The sequence below is a fragment of the Histoplasma capsulatum genome (assembly GCF_000150115.1).
Source record: "Histoplasma capsulatum G186AR genomic scaffold supercont2.15, whole genome shotgun sequence".
Classification (NCBI taxonomy): Eukaryota; Fungi; Ascomycota; class Eurotiomycetes; order Onygenales; family Ajellomycetaceae; genus Histoplasma; species Histoplasma capsulatum.
The window spans coordinates 52,391-73,380 of NW_025544815.1; the positions used below are offsets into that span (position 1 = coordinate 52,391).

The following is a 20,990-nucleotide window of genomic DNA, read 5'->3' on the forward strand; positions in this document are numbered from 1 at the left end:
GTCACAACCGCCTGCCCTGGTCTGGGGGAAGGTAAGCAAAGTTGGATTAATATGGGAGCCCGTGAGATACGGAGATTACTAATATTGATATTATTAACTCCTGTAAGCAGGCAGGCAATATTACCTTCAAAACCCCTGCTTGTTTTAATCCATATATTGCTTAAAAGCCCCAGAGTTATAAGTTTCTCCCTTCAGTACTACACAGATATATATATATACATATATCTCCGTAGACCACTGAGGAGGCCTCGGTAGATACGGATATAATTCAGCAAAACGTCCAGAGACAAGATCAACTTGATGCTTCTTGATGTTTGTTTCTGAGAAAGATGACATGCATCATTTCCCCATTGGGGCCTTTGTGATGAATTGTGGAAGCAGTCTGAATTCAAAGGTAGAGGTGGAAGCACCGAAGCAGGCAACCAGTGCAAGTCATCGCAGGTTCGATCTACCTACGATACTACGTGTATATAACTAGCAGCTGGCCCAATCTTCTGAGGGCCAGCGAATGATTCTGATATAATCTCGCCCCTACGTTCTACTGCCTCGATATCTTATTTTTCTATCCGAATCCCTTCCGATATGATACCGTACAACCTTATATAGCTCTATCCTCGGAAAGTCCTAAGGACCTCCCCTGTATAAGCAGCGAGATCCTCGACCCGCCGCTGAAACTGAACGGTACATGCACAGCACAGCATCAAACAATGATGAAAAATTGTGCTTCCAGCTCAATGTTTTACGGAATTTGAGTATATGAGAGTGATATAGATCGCGTATGACATAATATATTCTTTCAGATGTGACAGAACTGCTGAACTTTAGTATGACTGAATTGTAATGAAGAGCTTTTCCCACTTTTCTTCAAAATTTGCTCTTTCATTTAATGATGCAGAGCCTGTTGAAATCCAGAAGATGAGACTTTAAACTACACTCTATATCTTATAAACAGCTGAGGATTACACAGATATCAGTAATCTGTTAGCTCATGATGATTCATAGATGATGGCCAAGTGTTCTTATCTCATTCCCAGCATTATCTGAAGATAAGTTAGTAATGAATATGTTCTGAGATGAAAGAAGAATAAATATCAGAGATGTCGATGACTTGCATCATTCTGATTGAAAACACTATAGCCACTCAGACAAAATGTATATACAATGATAAGGAAGGAAATGAGAAGTGGAAACAAATGGCATATAAACAAGATAGTATCTATATACCAACACAAAAAGTTTGCAATCAGCATAGACTGTTGTCTTCCCAAACCACAGCTGGGATGATAAGAAATTCTCATTCAACAGACTTACAGCAGAGAATCTCTGGCTCCCAGTCATGCATAAAAGCTTCAAGAGTCATATATCAATAGAAAGATATGTGTGCTCATGCCCCACAATGTTTCCACACCACACAACTTCTGATGAATGGGCACTGGTTTGATGAAGTGTCTTTCCAATTCTGTCAGTTGAGCTGAATGATTCATGAATCACCTTAGACTAAGAATGGTCTATCATTGAGTCTCAATTCTCTTTTCCACAAGCCTCATCACTCTAGGAGTGTGGATTCTGCACATTTCCTCAAACTTCCATGCTTGTTGATGTCTGCTGTCATAGAGGCATACCCGAATCTAAGGTGAAATTGAATTGGAGACAGGGTCTGTCCTTTGTACTGTCATCTTTGATATTGATGATGGAGCTATCAGCTCTCACTGAGGATCCCCCGGACATCGCAGGGTATGTCAGGTGTCTGCTACACCAAATTGCAGTGGAATTTAATTGCAGTGACTCCATGGGACCAAGTTTCATTATCGGGCTTGTTAAGAGCATCACCTCACCAAATGCATGTTCTACCTCTTTGTCCTTGAAGATTAGCAGCCATCCAGTCATTCAATTTCGAGATTCTTTTCCTTTATCCATCCCCATACCCAACTTCGCCAACCACGCAGAAAATCCGGGAAATTCTTGGTGTCACCAACGGTGTATTGCCTGGTGGTATTTTCAACGTACGCGGCTTTGACCTCAGCCATTTGAGAGTCTTTGTCGTGGTTGGGCCGCGATGCGCTTTTAGTCGTTGTCAGTAAGCTTTTTGATTTCGAATAGCCATGGTTCAGCAGCGTGGTTGAGGGTTTGTCTGTGCTTCGCATTCAGCTCACGAAAGGAGCTGGTCACTTACACCAAAGGACAAATATTACTATCTTATTTTACTTGCTCGCTCGTGAAAAGCGAAGAGGCCCGGAAACGTTCTGGATGCTGCAACTTTGGATTCTGCAACTTTGGATTCTGCAACTTTGGATTCAATGAACGTGAATATTAGCTGATTGTCGAATAGTAGAATTGGTCAAAAGCTTGAGACGCTTTCTCAAACGACGAATATATTCGATCTGACAAGCACTGATATCAGCCAGGTGCATTGGGTATTCATAAACAATGCCAGTAATACAACAACGTACCTCGATTTCACCTCGACTTTTCTTTGACCCAGTAGGTCCGCTTGGGGAGAGTTTGTTAATCATTTCGACACTAGCTTTGCCTTGAGGTTTTGTTGCCTTTTGAGGACAAGTCTGGTTATTGAAGAGATCTCATGGCGATATTAGATCTACAATCGGTAATCCGCCATTTCTGGGAGTTTTGTCTGATGCAGTGTGGCTATGACGATGGCTGCGGGTTAACAAAAATGAGCAAACAAGCGTTGACCCCGCGCTCAAATGGCGATAGAATGATATCATTGATACTCTGGCATCAGTCATATCTGCAGAGGACGTTGATTTGCCCCGCTCTGCAAAGCAAATAATGTCATGAACCTTCTGTACCTTGCAGCAAACATTTTGCTGGACCTGATGCCTTGCGCTTATCTGTTTTAGGAAAGCTAAGCGACCTTCATCGACGTCACATACCGCAGCAGCCGCATTGATCCACCGCAACTTGCCTTGAGTTTGTCAAGATCCGGTAACGAGAATCGTTGATATTTGTACATGTACAACGTACGTGTACCTGGCCGTTTGCTCTCGTCCGATTGCGAGTCCCCGGATATGGCTTGGCCTGTTATCTGATATCTCAAAACCCAGTTTCAAGCTCGTTTTCTTTATTCTCTGTCGGAACCAGGCTTCCTGAAAACGGTTGCACATATTCCACTCAACGACGAATTCGACAAGGACGTCAACTGCTTTCCCGGAACACAAAGACACCGTTTCGTCTAACATATATATTTAATCCTTCCCCGCAATGCATCGGACCTATTCCATGCGCCAATCGCGCGCACCAACAGCATCCCAGCTTGAGAATCCACCCCCGCCACCCTCAACGACTAAAACGAACCGTTTGTTTGGAAGAACCAGCATTGGTGGGTAGACAACATCCTTGTATATGTCAACCATGTCTTAAATGTGTGAAAATGATACTCAGCTTGTGGAGGAATGGATTGAACATCAGTTTTCTTGCTTGATGTAAAAGTGCTAATTTCTCTCCCGTCTTGTAGGGCATGCATTTCGGAAACAAACAGCTGGGGCTTTTAGCCCTGACCTTTCCAAGAAGCTTTCTCAACTGGTGAAAATGGAGAAAAATGTGATGCGAAGTATGGAGTTAGTGGGCAGGGAGAGAATGGAGGCTGCCGTACGTCTCACAGTTCTGTCTATTATTTTGATTGACTCCATACTCATACATCGCCTAGCAACAACTGTCTGCCTGGGGAGAGTCATGCGACGATGACGTTTCGGATGTTACCGATAAATTGGGAGTTTTAATATACGAGATGGGCGAATTAGAGGATCAATTTGTAGATCGATATGACCAATACCGGGTTACAATGAAGAGCATTCGTAACATCGAAGCATCTGTACAACCAAGCAGAGACAGTATGTTATGTTTATTCTCCGTATTTACGTCGTCTTTTTGATGCTGACCAGCTTCGGACCCTCAGGGAAACAAAAAATAACGGACCAGATCGCGCATCTCAAATACAAAGAGCCCAATTCTCCTCGAATTGTAGTATTGGAGCAGGAATTAGTTCGAGCGGAGGCAGAATCTCTCGTTGCCGAGGCACAATTATCTAATATCACGCGAGAAAAGGTAAAGGCCGCATTTACATACCAATTTGACGCTCTTCGCGAACACTGCGAAAAGTTGGCTATCATAGCCGGATACGGAAAGCATCTACTTGAATTGGTTGACGACACCCCGGTTACACCAGGAGAGACTCGGAATGCCTATGACGGCTATGACGCCAGCAGAGCAATTATTCAAGACTGCGAAGATGCATTGACGCACTGGGTCTCATCCAATGCGGCTGTGAGCTCCAAGCTCTCCACCCGCTCTCGCACTCTTTCCCAACGACGCCGTAACAACATGTCGAAGACCCGTGGTGAGGGTGTGGACCTTGCTAGCCAAGACTCTCCCCTCAAGGGTGACCGTGATTCCTGGGTCCCTGCCCAACAACATCCTGATTATAATCGCCATGCGGACGACATGGACGATGAATATGAGGACGAAGACGTGGGAACGAATGGCGAAATACGGGACCGGGAGGAAGAGAAACACGTTGCTCCAGCTTGATCACAACATTTCTTCCCATGAGATATGTTATGTGGTTTGATACGTCTCGTAAATTCTAAGCGCATCGGAGTTGTCAATGGAGTTAATTTTATTCACCACTTTTCGTTCTTGTTAGTTTCCTCGGAAGAAGGTTTAATAATAGGTAATATATTTGCCGGAGCATAACGTACGATATGTTCTTAATGGTTTGTTTGTCTTGCTCATATCTCTTCTGATCTATTCTCTTCTCGATTGGTAGTTTATATTAACTTTCAATACACCATCGTAGATGTTTAATATGAAGATACATGCTGTTATTTAAACTACAAGCCTCCACTGTGGCTGCTGCCTTATCCTTCAGGGGTCATGTGACAACTCAGTCACTCTGATCGTCAGTCAGCTCACAAAGAACATCATCACAGCATCAGCATGAAGGAGTGAACAAAACTTAAGGAAAACATCTCATTATTTGGGGGAGTATACCTCCCGCAATGGCAGTCAAACTTGAAGTTCCAACAATGGATCTGCCAGGTCAATATCTCCTGCATATCATATGTCGCAAACCGCTGTGGACATCTTGCTCCAAGGGTCTTCTCTGAACACGCATTGAAGCAGATACTGAGGCACGGTGATTCAGGTGCCATTGTTGATTTCAAGTGCTGATAGTTGTGATCTAAGATCTCCAACTTTCTAAGAACCCTTTGTCCAAGCCTAATCGAAGATCTCCTAGGTTACTTCGTGAATGGTGCCTGGCAACTGGGGCTGAACACCTCATGTGGCGGTATTGCGGATGGCCTGAAATCAAGCTCAATAGCTTTATTCAAAAGTTTAGTCTTCTCCTAGGAAACAAGACAATCTCGCCGCCACCCATTGCCGAAATAGCCTGCTGAAATCCGTGGCCCATCAAGTTCCTCCAAACCCCCCAGAGTTGGAATTTCCTTTGCAACGACTAATAAAGCAGTGACACTCTGGTTAGCGTACTGCACACTTCGATCGGTCTTCTTAACTGGTAATGACGGGCCACTTTTATTCGCCTTCTCCCATCTTTTCCCATGCGCCAAACAATGCTTAACATCGCCAACTATCGATACCCATACTGTTGCCCATACCGTTTGTGTGCCTCTTCCAATCGCTGGAAAGGAACCCACATCATTGATCCTATTCGTTGGATATGATGCATTGACTCTGATGCTTGTTTCCGTTGAGCCGGATCGTCCCATGCTCGCTCGATGTGATCTACTTGTGAGTTGAGGGTAAATCGCTTCGTTGAGGAAAGAATCGTATCACCGAGAGGGGGCCATGGGAGTGACCCTGGTTGGCTTTCGTCCACATTATTGGGCATGTGAAAAAGTTTTCTGATACATCTTGATAGTTGGGCTGGTGGGGTGGCAATATCGGGATCTTTATGCATATATGAGGAAGTCAAAACGGAACGGTTAGATCATGCTTGGGTGGAACTATATCCTTAAGGAACTCCGTTTACATCGGCCCACTCGCCAATTTAAATCTTGGAATTAAATCGGTTGTCGTCGGTTATCGACAGTGGGCCGGCAGCGGCTAGTGACAACTCGGTGCACAGATGTGGTCTTTGCATCCGCCAGATCTCCCAGCCCAAACTTGAGAAAACGCGATCTGTGCAGGAATTGGTAAACTTCGTGGCCGACGTTATTTGAATGGAGTTCTTTCAGACAGACTTCTTTTGGCCATGAGGGTCCGTGAAGGCCGTTTGACTATCTACTCCGGGAATTCTGTGATAAATACCGTGTTTCGCGACCTTTGGTCTGTGTATCTATTCGCTTTCGAATTGGAGTTTTAATTGCAATTTAGCTCTGCTTCTGTGGTTTGATAGTCGATAAAATGGCTGAACAACCGTCTAATAGTCAGGACGGAAACGCGCTGGTTACCTCCCCTTACTGCGCGCATTCCCCTTCATTGAAAGGTCTTATCGTGTTCATTGTCTCGGTTGCTGCTACATTCTCAGGGTTTGCCACAAATATCTACTTCCCTGTCATTTCAACCATTGCAGTTGATTTACTAGTATCAATAGATTTGATCAACTATTCCGTTACAGCTTATCTCGTTTTCCAGGCGATCATTCCTTTCATTTGGGGTACCTTGTCAGATTATAAGGGACGCCGAATAGCATATCTATCAAGCTTCTTTATTTTTACGAGTGCGTGCGTTGGCCTCGCAAGGACCAGCAACTACCCCCAGCTTATGGTATTACGATGTCTTCAAAGCATAGGAAGTGCAAGCACCATAGTTGTCGGCACCGGCGTTCTTGGAGATATAACGACGAGAGAGGAACGGGGAGGCTATATGGGCTTCTTCCAGGCAGGGCAAATGTTACCACTGGCACTTGGACCAATCCTTGGGGGAGTATTCGCTGATACGCTTGGCTGGAGATCTATATTTTGGTTTCTCGCTATCTACTCCGGGACATTCATTTTTTTTCTTGGTCTCCTTCTCCCAGAGACTTTACGATCGTTGGTTGGAAACGGCTCTATCCAGGCCAGGGGTATCTCAAAATGCCCCCTGATGTATTTTCAGCCTCAACGAGTAGCGCAAGACTCGCGGCAAGACCCTGTGCAGACGCATCCAATGGCAATACCCAATACCGAGCAAAGCTTCAGCTTCTTTAATCCCATACGTATCCTTCTTGGCCTTGAAATCACCTTCGCCATCATCTTCGTCTCCATCTGTTACGCACTGTGGCAAATGACCCTCACCGCGCAGTCTACCCTTCTCAAACAAACTTACAATCTCAACAATACCCAGCTGGGACTAACTTATGTTGCAAACGGCGTAGGCTGCATGATAAGCACCGCATCAACAGGGCGACTCTTGGACATCGATTACAAACGCATCAAAGGCAATTACACTGGACCGGCAGCCAGCTTCCCACTGGAGCGAGCTAGGCTTCGCACTGCTTGGCTCTGGGCTGGTCTGCAAATCGCCTCCATACTTATCTTTGGCTGGACGCTGGACAAGAACGCCCATATCTCCATCCCCATCATCAGTACCCTTGTCGTAGGATGGACCACAACGTCGATCCAATGCCTGGTGTTTACGTTTTTGGTGGATGTTTATCCTGAACAGGCCGCTACGGCTGCAGCATCACTGAACCTTGTTAGGTGTCTACTTGGGGGTGGAGGAGTGGCGGCTGTGTTTCCCCTTATTCGGGTAATGGGGATTGGGTGGACGTTTACGCTTTTGATCGGGATTCTGCTTTTGGGCTTGGGCTGTTTAGTCGTGCAATTCGTATATGGATCGAGGTGGAGGCGGAAGATAATAGGGCGGGCTACAAATAATCACGTTGATGAGTTGCAGCGAGGAAATTGATAGCTAGTAATCATGATGAATTGGCCACTGTTCGAGCATTGAGTATTGACTATATATCTGGCGAATTTTCATGTTATCCCTTGATTATCATTCGTCAGATTGTATCTCAACAATGGCTGGCAGTGGCGAAAGACGCGTAGGGAGTGGTTCTTGGCTGCATGGCAGGTAGTCCTTACGAAGCGATCAATTCATAGAACATTTGTCCATCAAACATACCAGGGGAAAATGCAGCGAAAAACAAACATTTTAAATCTCGATCTAAGTTGATCAAGCAATTATTATGTCCTTACAAAAATCAAGTCTGTTGCTTGAAATTTATCAATTGAATATTGAAAACTCCAGCCCAAGTAACCGGCAAGAAAGTAGCATCATCACAAGCCGCGGGAGAAAAGGGAACGAAACCACACAATCCATGCACCATTAAATGCGACATTTCCCAATTCGGCATCTAAAAGCAGGAGAGAATCGGGACGCCAAAAAAAAAAAAAAAAAAAAAAAATGCAACGTCGACTCCGAGGCCGTAAATCATTTGACACATCAGATTCCTCGTCACAGATGAGGAATAAGCGAAGAGAGGCAAAAGTGATAAAATCGAACAGCATCCTTAAGCGAATACTCTCCTTTCGAATTTCTTCACCGCATCGCGCCATACCCCACCACCTAACTTAACTCCAGGAGCCTGTTTTTGCTGAATAATTTTGCCCAACATATCGCCAATCCGTGATTCCCCCACGCCTCCTTCATACGAACTCACAGAACCGTAAATTATGCTGGCGGAGACATCGATATCAACGTCAACATCCATGTCAAGGGTGTCAGTTCCATTATGGGTCAGACGAGGCTTAACTGTAAAGTCGATATCGATCCGCGTTCTGGCTTTGCCACTGATGTTTCCTGATCCTGATGGTGATGTTCGCTTCATTTCACTTCCAGTCGACTCAGGAGCGGTAGTTTTGGAAGAACGGCCGATAATTATGCAGCGGATCTCTAACAAAGTGGGTTCTGATGGGTTCGATTCAATGGCTTTCGCTTTTGTAATTCCACAATAATCAAGCGCGCGTATTTCGTCCCCAAGGCTAATGGCCCTGTCCCATGCTCGTGAGATGCTTGCAAGGAATTGTCTCGGGGTTATGTTTGATTGTGGAAGCTGTGAGGCACGCATGCGCAGTGCGTGGAGAACAAGAGACTTTTCAGGGGAGGGACTGCTGGTCACAGTGGGTGAGTAACTAAGGTTTATAGGCTGATATTTGTTTGTTTGAGAGGATCGTCGACTAGCTGACACCGCTGCAGATCGCTTGAGGCTGAATGTGCCAGGGTAGAAATCTACTTGGAGTTCATTGCGATATCGCATTCTCAAAGAAGGACCATACTTGGAGCTCGGTTTTAAAGAGGCTGATAAAATACTCCAGCCAGTTTGGCACTCAAGAGCATGAACAGAAACTGTTGTTACGTTTTGCATCAGCTAAAATAGAAAAAATATGCATACGTAGATGGCAATTCGTACCTTTTAGAGGCTTAACCTCCTTTACACTCCAACCCCGGCACTCTTCTCTGACTCGCTCCGCTTCACCTATCTGAGCCAAAAATTCATTTTTTAATTCCGTTCCCGCTTTAATGACGTTGTTTTTGTTTAGTAGCTCTGCCTGTGATTGTTCTAACAACACCTTTTTGGTAACAATATCTGCATCCAAAGCTGCTAGTCGTTCACGTGCTTGACGAAGTTCTTCCTGGTCACAGTTTTCCAGCTCATCGACGGCTTGTTGCAGATTCCGAGCTTCAGTTTCAAGCTTCGTGTGTTTCTCGACTAATGGGGGTACCGCACAATTTAGGATCTCCTCTTTCTTTGAAAGTACTGCGTCATCATTCTGCATATACTCAACATGACGATCGAGCCCTTCCTTTAGACCCTCCAAAAGTTTCATACGCCATTCATACCACATGGATTTGCTTAAAAGGCGAGCGTGAGCTTTAACGTTGCGAAATTGATTATCCATCAACAGCCGGATATCGGGTGGCGCCGTCACATATTCTTGGAAAAGAGGCGGATTATCTGCATAAGTTTCGGTTTCGATGGACCGGATAATTCGGCGGCCTTCTGAGATATATGACTTCAATTCACGACACGACTAGAAAATGTTAGTTCGGCAGGGCTGAACTAGGAAGCAGCACACTTACGTGTTGGTATAATTCAAGCATCGGTACTGTACACAAGCCAGCAACCACACAATCCTCGAAACTTATACCTCTGGCAGTCTCATCGTCGGTCTTTGATGTAGCCTTTTTATTGTCATTTGTCGGAGCCAACGTATGTCTTCTTTTGGTTGTGGTTAGCTCCATAAAGTGGATGTTAGTCATATTCAGGAATTCTTGGAGTTGTATTGGCTCAACCTGCCGCTGCTTTTCGTGCTTAGCAAAACCCTCCTGGTTGGCTTCTGGACTAAGACCAGAATCTTGGGTGGTATGGTCTTCACCAACGGGCAAATCTAACTGCCTAGAAAGAAGAGCTCTCTTGGGTGTTGTACTCCCGGGATGGCCTGGAGACGACCCACGGCCATTATAGCTTGTTGCTCTGATGGTTCGTCTAACTGTTTCATCCATCGAAGGAGGGGCAGGAAGTTTTATGCTTTTGACGGGACTTGCATCGCGGCCCTTAAGCCGCTTCGGAGTATACTCTTCATAGTCTTCATCATCCTGATCTAGTTCCACCGGGCGCTTCCCAAGTAGGCCTACCGCTGCGCCAACATGTAAACTTTTCCGTCCCTTGGCTTTATTCTTCTTAGGGGTAAGGCTCGATATTAACTCTTTCAAGTTAAGAGTCGGGTCTTTCTCATTTTGAGAGCTGTTGGGTGCCTTAGTGATGGCGGTCTCCTTGTTCCTTTCTTCTCGTTCCTCATCAACTTCATCCTCGAGGTCCCGGGGGTCATCAAATTGTACTCCTCGAGAAATTTGGCCCTGTGGGATAAAATTCTGGGAGTCCTCCCCTATGGATCGTCGTCTATCCAAAATTTCTGCAACACGAGGTGACCCTAGACCTACCCTATCGATACCAAGGCCGCTCGATTGAGGCCTATGAGGGGCCAAGACGAAGGATGGAGTAGACCGGCCAGTTACGATGTCCTGATGGAAAAGCACTCTTGAACTAGGCGGTGTTTTCTTCGTGGACGCCTGCTGAAATTCAGGCACGAACAGTTTTTTAGGAGAAACGTTTCGGAAAGCGACTTTGCTCGAGGGTGGTGTTCTTCCAGGAGTCGGAGCCCTACTCTCTCGTGGAGTCATATGTTTTTTGGGTGGGGTCTCTACATTTTTGATTGGCGATGAGTGCCTAGAGCCCCGTCTCGGAGTAGTAGATTCTCTTGGACCCCCACTCCTTCGTTCTTGCCTTCGTTTGACACTAGCTACAGTCGGGCTGCCAGACTCAGACACCATCGGTGTGTTCTGTTCGACGGTACCAGCTATTTTTGGTGGCGATGGGATGATATTCTCTTGAAATGGCGAGCTAGCAATCTGGCTTTCTAATTCCATCAATACCTCTCCCTGAGTCTTGTTAAAATTGAACTGAGGTGGTAAGATGCTCCCTAAAGCATTCGTCATCTCCATCCCCATGGTTTCGTCGTCCTCTAGGGGCTCCGTTTGTTCCTCGATGGGTGGCAGAATGCCTCCTACCGCGCTTGTCATCTCCATCTCTTCACCACCGGATTCCTGGTCAAGCTCTTCAATTCCATATTCTGTGGGCTCGTTGGAGGGGTGCGTGTATTCTTCGGAGGCTGTCCGATGGGCATAGGCCTGCTGGATGCTACCAAGAGCCGAGGTGAATTCCATCGTCATCTCTTCATCACTGGCAATATCGCTATCTCCGAAGAAGTCCTTTTGTGGAGAATGACTATGAGCGATGCCACCCACCATGTTCGTAAACTCCATCGTTTGGTCCTCGAGATTTGACAACTCGCCTGTTGATATCGGGGGTTGCGTATTTAGATTCCCACCATTTGGAGAAGCAGACTTACGGCGGGGCGTTTTACCTTGTGAGGCTTCCTGTCGCCGTGAAATTATTCCTCCAACAGCTTTGGTTATATCCATGCTCATATCTGCTTCACTTTCATCGTAATATCCACCATCAGATTGCCTACTTGGAGGCTGATACTGGGATAATGGCTGAGCAAAAGGGTTAACATTTTCTTGGTCCTGTCGAGCACTCAAGTCTTCCAGGTCAAAGTCAAGTTTATTAGCCCCCTTTTTAACCCAGGGTTGGAAGGCACCTGCAATTTCATGGTTCGTGAATTCCATGGACAAGTCACCATTCTCATCGTAGTCAATACCTTTGGTGCCAGCTAACTGGGCAGCCTGTCGCAAAGACCGCTCCAGTTTCGCGCTAGAGTTGGTGCTTGAAGCATCAGAATGTGTAGAGATAGATCGTTCAGTAATATTCTCCATGGTCATAACTGTGGCGCCATCATCATCATCCTCATCATCGGTGTCGGAGTTGGAATCTATATTCTCGTCCACAACGGGTTCACTAGCCTCTTCGCTTCCACCAGCTGAACTTCCGCTATATGGACTCGAAGAAAATGCCTCGTCAGGGTCGGGGCCGTACGGACTCTGCTGTTGGCCACGCCCATTATAAATGTGATTCAGCTCGTGATTCTGGGTGGGTGGCACCTGCTCCGTCAGAGCAGAGGCGCGTCTGGTAGAATTCGAGGCGGAAGAAGTGGTGGAATCTTCAGCCAATTCAACTACATTCCAAGTATGTAGAGTAGCTTCTGGCGCAAATGATACACGACGATTTGCTTTAATGGTGTTAGTCCAGATACTACTGTTTGGAGGAGAATACCACACCTACCCATCGATTTTCGCCTTGCCGCCCTGTGGTCCAAAATGGCCTGTCTCTCACGCTCTCGCTCCGCCTCTTCCGTTTCCCTAGCTGCAGCTACTTGTTCCTCCCCTGTGCAAACCGCAACTTTGCTATTGTTGAGAACAGCCGAAGGATTAAAAGTATCAAATGGGTTGGCCAAATTATCTGTCTCAGCAACAGAGGCTGAGGGGGGTTCAGAAACATCAATAAGAGGCTCACTCTTTTCATTCGGGTTATTTGATTGACGACGTTTAGAGCCACGTTGGGAATCACGAGTCGGAGTTCTTTTGCGCGTTTCGTCAAAAGTTGGAATATTTCGTATTGGGGAGACGGGTATCGTTGGTTTCAGAATGGATTTTAAGGGGTATTGAGTGGTTGACTGGCAAAGGAATTAGCATTCCAAAACGATTGTGAACTAGAAATATCCGAAATCAATGAATACCTTTCGTCTGTTGCCATTTGCATGCTGGAGCGCATCCAACCCGCCGGGCCCGAGACTTTTGCTCCGCATCTTTTTATCCGGTCTCGTGGCTCTCAGAGACAAATTGCTCTGCTCGTTGACAGTTCTGAGATTCGTTGTCATATTCTCCTTATCGATGTCAGATCCACTCCCAGAACGAGGCATTTGGGCGAAAGACCGTCGAGATCTCACACGGGCAACCTCCGCAGAGTCATGTTTCGGTGGTGCCATATTTTGCGGTCAGTAGGAATACATGTAAGAATACACGGCGCAGCAGAAGCGAAATTGATAGTCTAGCAGGCTGATAAATATGGATTGACGTCCACCATTTCCCACAATTTCCCACACAGCCAGCCCGAAGAATTGTCGTCTTGTGAATTACAGCTCACCGAGGAGCCGCCGAAGTCCAAGTCGCGCCCGCGTCATGGAAAGGCTACCGAATCGGGACTAGTGCAGTAAACAAACCGAGAAGCCCTAGCCGAGTTACACTAATACATATTCGAACTAGCGCGGCTCTGGTCCTCCCACACTCAGTTCGGCGTCTTCAAACTCCGCACAAAACTGGTCAATCTCGACGACGACATCGCCAACGACCACTCGAAACGCCTCGCGTCAGGAAATACACCAACCCTCTTCCAGAACCCCGTCCCGCGAGTCCAGTGTCGGATTTCTTGATCTTTTCGCAATCATGGCGACTGAGTTGACCGTCCAGTCGGAACGCGCTTTCCAAAAGCAGCCGCACATCTTCCTCAACTCCAAGCAAAAGTCCAAGAGCAAGAAGGTCGGGAAGGGAGGCCGGAGATGGTATAAGGACGTTGGTCTGGGTTTCCGTACCCCAAAGACTGCCATTGAGGGAAGCTATATCGGTACGGAACCTGTTTCCGCTGCGTTTCTTTTTGATATATGGCCCGCACCAGCTGGGCTGGCACAACCCTTGAGATGTTTGAAATTTCTGTTGGATTCATGAAATTGAGGCAGCATGGGGGAAGAGAATGGACGGTTTCACGGAATCTTGGTTGGAGTTTTTTGGTCATTTTTATTTGATTCCAAACCCGTCAAGATACTGTGTTTCTAGCCATTTCTGTCCCAATTCGAACAGAACCCTATGTTTTTTTGAAACGATAACAATCGATCCTATCTCTAACTCAGTACAATCAACCGCAGATAAGAAGTGCCCTTTCACCGGTCAGGTTTCAATTAGAGGCCGCATTCTCACTGGTACCGTCGTCTCAACGAAGATGCACCGAACTATCATCATCCGTCGCGAATACCTCCACTACATCCCCAAGTACTCCCGATATGAAAAGAGACACAAGAACATTGCCGCCCACGTTTCCCCAGCCTTCCGTGTTGAGGAAGGTGACCAAGTTACTGTTGGACAGTGCAGACCTCTGAGCAAAACTGTATGTGTTGGACTTAAACATATTACCTTATGCTACTCCCGGGATATTTTGGCGGGATTGCAATTTTCTTTTTTTTCTGCGCACAATTTTGGATATTGTATTGTCCTCGGACATGGAAACGTTTATGCTAACCAATGTCTTTCTAGGTCCGATTCAATGTCCTCCGCGTCCTTCCCCGTACTGGTAAGGCCGTAAAGCAATTCGGAAAGTTCTAAATCTTCGCTGTTTTGGCGCTGTTATGGGCGGGGTGAAGCTATGGAGGCACGGGACTGGGTTGTACGAGGAGACAAATGACAAACGAACCTGCCTTGATGTAACGGGACCTTGTGTTATCAAAAATAAACGTTAAAATGATAGAAACGACAGGCACAAGGACAAAAGGAAGATGGAAAATGGAGTGCGCAAAATCAAAGACGCAGCTCACGTCTTTTTAATCCATTTTTTGAGAGGGGTGGCTTGTGCATAATTCTCCCTAGTGCATTTCTTTTTCGTTTTGATTTCTCCCTTATGGAGCAGGGTTATATTCCAATATTAAGGAGTTAGTTGTCAAATCCCGAAAAGAACAGAAACAAAAAAAAAAAAAACAAAACAAAACGCTAAGTAATTAAATCAGATCGTGTCCGCTCAAATCCCTAATATAAACTTCCCTATCAAAAATCTCATACTAGGATCACAAATACACATTTTGATCAGGTTGCAAAATCATCAATTCCATCCCATCATCCGATTATCCGCTCCTGGTCCAACTCAAAGGTGTATATCGCGGTCTCATCGTCCATGTCAATTTCCATTAATTCCCACCGATACGTCGTCCCCACTCGCTCCGCGAACGTGATCGCTGGAGCAACCTCGCTTTCCGATTCAATCGCGTGGCGAAGCTCATCCTGCAAACGGTCCAGTGAGTCCTCCTCCTCCTCCTCCTCCTCCTCCTCGTCGTCGTCGTCGTCATCGTCATCATCATCATCGTTTTCTTCTTGATCGATTATTTGATGACCAATGTCGTGATTTTTTGCTTCCGCTATTGCCATTCCCTTCTCCACTACCACAACATCCATTTCATCTGCTTCACTATCCTCCACTATCACCACCTCTACCACTTCATCCTCGTCATCCTCAATGACCACCACCTCTTGCCTGTGGTCGTCGTAAACCTCGACATCAGTGTCCTCGTTGATTACAATAACCTCTTGCTTCTTTGTGGGTTCCTCAGGCATCATCGGTGATGTTGCAATGGTGGGTGTGTTATCCAATTGTGCTGACCCATATCCAAGACGAACGCCCTCAAGAAAGCCATCACAGCTATCATGCTTAGCTGTACGGGTGAAACGCCAGCCATAGGCAATTTTCATTGCAACTTGTTCAGTATATTCAACAGGCAGGCCGATGCCTCTGAGGAATTTGCCAACAGTCTCACCAGCAGCTTTATCGAACTTTGTAGAACTATTCCTGAGCTTTCGATGGAGTGGCTTGCGGTTGTATTTAAAAGACTTTATATCCTGAATTTGGAGAAGAGAGCCAATGTCGTGGTGCATCTCAGCAATAGCAAGAAGTTCCGACTCAGTTATGGTACAGACAATGCATGATTCAGGAATCTCTTTCCAAATAAGCCATTCTGACCATCCAGAATATCCAGGTGTAATATCAGAAGACAAGGGGTCTTTTCTCAGAATATTTTCCGCGGAAAATATCCCATTTTGGTCCAGCTTTGAGGCATCAACTATTGAGACCCCTGAATTCTGACTTCTCGTCAGCATTCTGTGTACACAAGGAAGCAGGGCTGAAAATGTCGAGATAAATGGGGAGTTGACTTCAACTCTTGACAGGTGTGTTTTCGCCATCGCTTCGATATCATGTTGATTGTAGAGTGAGTGGTGTAGAGTATTCGCCAGTCCACAAGCGAAATATTTGGGGGTATTAATCCCAATACTTTGCGAGTTAAAGAAGCGATATAAAATTTGTGGTGTCTTAGCTCCACCGTACCCTAGCTTTATGCTTGTCCTAGGGAGCCTTGCTACCAAGGAGTGTCCAGGTTCAGTAACCGGTTCAGGTTCTTCAAGTGACTCGCGGGGATTGACGTTTTCATCAGAATTTGGGTTAACCTGGCCATCATCGAAGGATCGTTGACGTAGATATATGCCCAGCTCCATTGAGGCCAGCTCAATGATCCGACGGCATTCCTTGTATTCGTTATCAGAAAGAGATGTCAAGTTCACAGATACCCAAATTGGATGATTTTTGATCATCATATGATGGCATTGTGTATTGACGGTGGTAACAGGGAGGCCATTTTCGAAATCCTCAATTTCAGGTTCAAATATGTGATTAAAGATTTCGGCTTCATCTTTCTTTTCAAGAGCATAAAATTGTCTAAGAACACACAACACCACTCGCTGTTGATCTGTCCACTTATGCCTCGGGGTTTTAATCCTTCCAAAATCTAGGAAAGATGGGTATTTCTCAACGCTGTCCATATTTGACTTGGAGAGGGACTGAGGACTTCTCCACAAAGACAAAGAGAATAAACAGACAGCAGATATGGAGGAAGATTTTAGGGAGGATATGATGAAGATCGCAACTGTTCAAAATCAACGCAGAAGCTCAGGTTGAGTAGAATGCGGAAAGGTATTCTTAAGGGGCTGTCGAACCCTGGCCTCAAAGAACACGCTCAGCAAATGGGTCGGTGAAGCGGAGAGGCAACTCCGTTTGCTTTTCGATGAAGCTCCACAACACAACGCGACAACGACATGAGCGCGTCGTTGTGGCATATCACGTAGTGAATGATGATGGTCTCTGGGCCTGGGGGTGACCTGGCGCTGTAGGGGTTTTCGATGAACATTGTATATTGTGGAAACACAACGGCAGTGTCAGATTTGTAGGGAGGAAGACAGTGCAAGAATTAGAGATCAAGAGCTTCAGCTGTTTGATGGCTTCTGGCTTTCAAAAGAATAGAAGGAGAATAAGGCTCGGACCACCTTAGAGGAATGGTAGTGATGAAAATAGAGGAGCATCCATGAGCTTAGGTCATGAATATGAGGAAGAGCACTACTAGATCCCAGCATCATTCCATGGAAAAGATCCTCAACTTGTGGCTCTATTCAGAACCTAGAGGTATTATCATGCTTGCTATGAAAGGAAGAAGAGTTGACCTGGGGATAAATGAGTCCCAACACGTGATCTCGCAACCTCCTACATCAGCGGATTGTCAAACATTCGTCATTTAATATTGCTCTCCTCATTTAATATTGTTCCAAAACGGCTCAAATCACACCATGGAGAACTTCCAAGCAGTCAAATACCTCGAATCTCTACTGGGAAAAACACTCAGGATTCACACAACGGACGCAAGGCTATTTGTGGGCACTTTCAAATGCACAGACAATGTAAGGTCACCTGGGGAAAATTCCCCGCGACGAACCAAATACTTTTCCCGTACAGAAATAATTAATTAAACGAGCCAATACCCCAAATAAATAGATATCTAACGCATATCAATCCCCCAGCAGGATCGAAACATAATCCTATCCACAACCCACGAATACCGCTACCCCACTATCCCAGAACATGAACCTGCGAATCCCACCAGAGAGGACGATTATACAGCTACGGGAGTCGTCAAGGCTGATATGGCTAGTCGCTACATCGGCCTAGTAGTCGTCCCCGGTCATTATATCACCAAAATCGAGCTGGATGAATATTCCGAAAAAAAAACGGGAATTCCCAGGCGCAACAGGCTTGAGGATGCTGGTCAGCATACGCGGGGTCAAAAGCCAGACGTGAAATAATTCAACCATAAAACACCTGGTTCAGAACAAAGAAACCAACCATCTGTGTAAATATCACGGATAGAAATCCCACGTATAAAGAGATATCCCACGCTGTCGCGTGTTGATTCTCCTCCTCCGCACATATCTGTTTCCTCGGCGAATTCCGCACATGTTCCGCCGTGCAAAAGTCCAGGCGAAGAGCGACGGAAGTGTGGGGTCAGAGTTTGATATCAGTCCCAAACCCCTTTATATGCATACTCGCCTTGCATGTCATACGTTCGGTCCAAGGCTGTTCCCGTTTCCGTACCCATTCCTGCGGGGCCTCCTTTCCTCCGCGTCTCCGTCTCCTAGGCTGGATGTATAACCACAGTACCCGCCGCCGCGAAAATTTGTGAAACGTGAATAGTTTCTCTATATCTGGGTTGATTGGCCCATGCACCCCTTCTCGGCTCGAGTCGGATAGAGCTGAGTTGATGAGTGGATCGGGCACCCAACTGCTTCCGGATTCATGTAGAAATGTCATTGTGTCGACAGGGGTGTTACACTGTTGGGAAATTGTTTCATGGCTCGACCTGTTTCGTGACGAATGCCTGCGGCCATTTTCCGGTTGCGTTTGTTATTAGGGGGTGTTTATCTCCAAGTGTTGTGTTTGTGGCGTTCGACATGACCTCTTTGGTATGAGTGTGAGAGACTCGATTACATATCCGTATTTTGTACCCAATGTTTTGTATATGCATATCTAAGAGCGGAAAATAAATGTGCCATATGACTTTAGTAAACAAGGGGAACATGCAGTGTCGAAACATACCGTCGAAGGTATCGTTTCAATCTGTAAAGACTTGCATAAAACGGACAAAATTTACCAAAGAAAAGAAAAGAAGATGCACCTGGCTTACAGAGGTAAAGGAAACTTCTTAAACACACATGGGTAGGAAACAAAACAGAATAAAGTAAGTGAAATTTGTGAAACAACGCCTGAATAACCTTGGCGCAGCAAGTGCGGACGGGCTTCTGGTTAATTGCCTACATGCGTATGTATGTACAATTTTTTTTTTTTTTTTTGAGAGGTGGGGGTCCAAAAGGGGTAGGGAGAATGTGGGGACAGTTGTGGTAATACTATGGCCGGATAGGAAGAAAATTTCCTACACACTGTCACATCAGGGAATTTCCTTCGCCATTCGCTGTTGCTGGCAACAAACAAAGGTCTCATCCTTGGGGTTTTCCAACTTGGGGAGTACGTTGGTCACGATTAAGTACAATTGAGGAGCAATGGACGAAAGACCGACGACAAACAGAGACAGCTAGGACTGAGAGCGGAACTTGCTGGTTTCATAAACAACAAACCATACCCATTTTCAACGTACATGGTATTTTGCCTTGTTTGAAGCTGAACATGAGAACACAACATAAATAAAATAAAGGGTATAGGAGCGACAAGATCAAAGGGTGAAATGGCATTGTCGACATATGGGTAAAGAGGAAAAGCGGAAGGGAGAGAAAACACACTAGCCCTTTTAAAAGAAAAGAAAAATACATGGTTGGCTTTCGGAAGTAAGACGTATCAAATTCGACCAAAAGAAGAGTAAAAGGTATACCTGAAAAGAAAATGGGTGTAAAGCAAGATATTGATATAAAAAAAGGGTTCCAGGGACCGCAGTTTGAACAAGAGGTTTTGAACGAATGAAACGAATGCAAGGCAAGCAAGATAAAAAAGAATACATCCCAAAATATCCTCCAAACACTGGTGACAAAAAAATAACATGGCACACTAAAACTTCGTGCCCCATCCTGAGCCGGACGGAAACAGCGGCAAACGAGTTCTATGCCCCCTGGTTAGTTCCTTCGGGCGGGCTGATTGGCAACTGAGTTCTGTGCGTACAACTGCCCCGCGAATGAGGTGGTGGGATTACCGCCCTGGGAACGGAGTGCTGTGAGAGCGACCTCTGCAGCATCCTCTTTGGCATTGTTGGTGTTCTGGCCGTCATAGAAATAGCGGGCAGCGAAGCATCTGCCCTGAATTGTGACGGTGCTAGACCATGCCGTACGGCCGCCTGGTGAATAAGGAAACATAGAAATGAAAAGGTCAGTAGCTGATTATTGACTTTTAGAGATGCCGCATATAATTTGTTGTATTCGTGTTTTCCCTTGACTCTTTTGCTTCTCGTTTTATTGAAGTCGGGGAAATTGGACATTGAGAAATGTTATAAAAATAAATTCCCGAAAAACCCACGGTGTAGCGCAATTTTTTTTTTCTCTTAGATAAAAGATTTCTAGAGGCAAGGAATAGTAAGGGGAACTACCTCGACGGTCTGACATAAGATTGAAAACTGGGGCCTGAATTTGGGTTATCCTGCAGTGTTCTTCAGAGGATTTTAGTACTTGGCAATACGGGACTTTCCATTTTCAAGGACGTCTCGGACCTTGAAGTTTCTCCTGCCATGTAATACGTTGAACGCCATTGGTGCGGGGAGCAGAATTGGCGGTGGTAAGGCTAGCCATAACTGAATTCTTGTCTCTGAAAAGAGGGTATGGAGGTAGCAGGGAAATCCCTCACTATAAAATATGATAATGACGGTAAGTGATAACGTAGAGGCTTGAGAGATTGAATAGAACAAGCACAAGCAGAAGGAAAGTGTACCAATTTG

At 45.7% G+C, this 20,990-nt stretch overlaps 9 protein-coding genes across 9 annotated transcripts; 4 read left to right on the top strand and 5 right to left on the bottom strand.

Annotated features, from left to right (window-relative positions):
• Positions 1–996: 996 nt before the first annotated feature.
• HCBG_08249 (uncharacterized protein) lies at positions 997–2,824 on the bottom strand (the record flags this gene model as incomplete). Its single annotated transcript, XM_045435298.1, has 8 exons — positions 997–1,040; positions 1,312–1,347; positions 1,623–1,750; positions 2,008–2,061; positions 2,193–2,314; positions 2,451–2,561; positions 2,601–2,646; positions 2,811–2,824. 8 exons carry the CDS (start codon positions 2,822–2,824, stop codon positions 997–999), a joined length of 555 nt encoding a protein of 184 aa, XP_045283790.1.
• A 119-nt stretch (positions 2,825–2,943) lies between these two features.
• On the top strand, positions 2,944–4,858 carry HCBG_08250 (sphingolipid long chain base-responsive protein PIL1; the record flags this gene model as incomplete). Its single annotated transcript, XM_045435299.1, has 4 exons — positions 2,944–3,340; positions 3,476–3,609; positions 3,668–3,851; positions 3,917–4,858. The coding sequence occupies 4 exons, from the start codon at positions 3,223–3,225 to the stop codon at positions 4,546–4,548; spliced, it is 1,068 nt and encodes a 355-aa protein (XP_045283791.1).
• Positions 4,859–5,366: 508 nt separating this feature from the next.
• Positions 5,367–5,747, bottom strand: HCBG_08251 (uncharacterized protein; the record flags this gene model as incomplete). Its single annotated transcript, XM_045435300.1, has 2 exons — positions 5,367–5,476; positions 5,516–5,747. 2 exons carry the CDS (start codon positions 5,745–5,747, stop codon positions 5,367–5,369), a joined length of 342 nt encoding a protein of 113 aa, XP_045283792.1.
• Positions 5,748–6,384: 637 nt separating this feature from the next.
• HCBG_08252 (uncharacterized protein) lies at positions 6,385–7,869 on the top strand (the record flags this gene model as incomplete). The annotated part of the gene is made up of 1 exon (XM_045435301.1): positions 6,385–7,869. One exon carries the CDS (start codon positions 6,385–6,387, stop codon positions 7,867–7,869), a length of 1,485 nt encoding a protein of 494 aa, XP_045283793.1.
• A 604-nt stretch (positions 7,870–8,473) lies between these two features.
• Positions 8,474–13,409, bottom strand: HCBG_08253 (uncharacterized protein; the record flags this gene model as incomplete). Its single annotated transcript, XM_045435302.1, has 5 exons — positions 8,474–9,309; positions 9,374–9,995; positions 10,045–12,653; positions 12,707–13,097; positions 13,161–13,409. The coding sequence occupies 5 exons, from the start codon at positions 13,407–13,409 to the stop codon at positions 8,474–8,476; spliced, it is 4,707 nt and encodes a 1,568-aa protein (XP_045283794.1).
• A 336-nt stretch (positions 13,410–13,745) lies between these two features.
• On the top strand, positions 13,746–15,164 carry HCBG_08254 (40S ribosomal protein S11; the record flags this gene model as incomplete). The annotated part of the gene is made up of 3 exons (XM_045435303.1): positions 13,746–14,044; positions 14,343–14,581; positions 14,728–15,164. The coding sequence occupies 3 exons, from the start codon at positions 13,867–13,869 to the stop codon at positions 14,794–14,796; spliced, it is 486 nt and encodes a 161-aa protein (XP_045283795.1).
• Positions 15,165–15,300: 136 nt separating this feature from the next.
• HCBG_08255 (uncharacterized protein) lies at positions 15,301–17,052 on the bottom strand (the record flags this gene model as incomplete). The annotated part of the gene is made up of 1 exon (XM_045435304.1): positions 15,301–17,052. The coding sequence occupies one exon, from the start codon at positions 17,050–17,052 to the stop codon at positions 15,301–15,303; it is 1,752 nt and encodes a 583-aa protein (XP_045283796.1).
• Positions 17,053–17,850: 798 nt separating this feature from the next.
• HCBG_08256 (LSM domain-containing protein) lies at positions 17,851–18,363 on the top strand (the record flags this gene model as incomplete). Its single annotated transcript, XM_045435305.1, has 2 exons — positions 17,851–17,961; positions 18,085–18,363. The coding sequence occupies 2 exons, from the start codon at positions 17,851–17,853 to the stop codon at positions 18,361–18,363; spliced, it is 390 nt and encodes a 129-aa protein (XP_045283797.1).
• A 1,815-nt stretch (positions 18,364–20,178) lies between these two features.
• HCBG_08257 (uncharacterized protein) lies at positions 20,179–20,804 on the bottom strand (the record flags this gene model as incomplete). Its single annotated transcript, XM_045435306.1, has 3 exons — positions 20,179–20,396; positions 20,646–20,695; positions 20,725–20,804. 3 exons carry the CDS (start codon positions 20,802–20,804, stop codon positions 20,179–20,181), a joined length of 348 nt encoding a protein of 115 aa, XP_045283798.1.
• Positions 20,805–20,990: the final 186 nt, after the last annotated feature.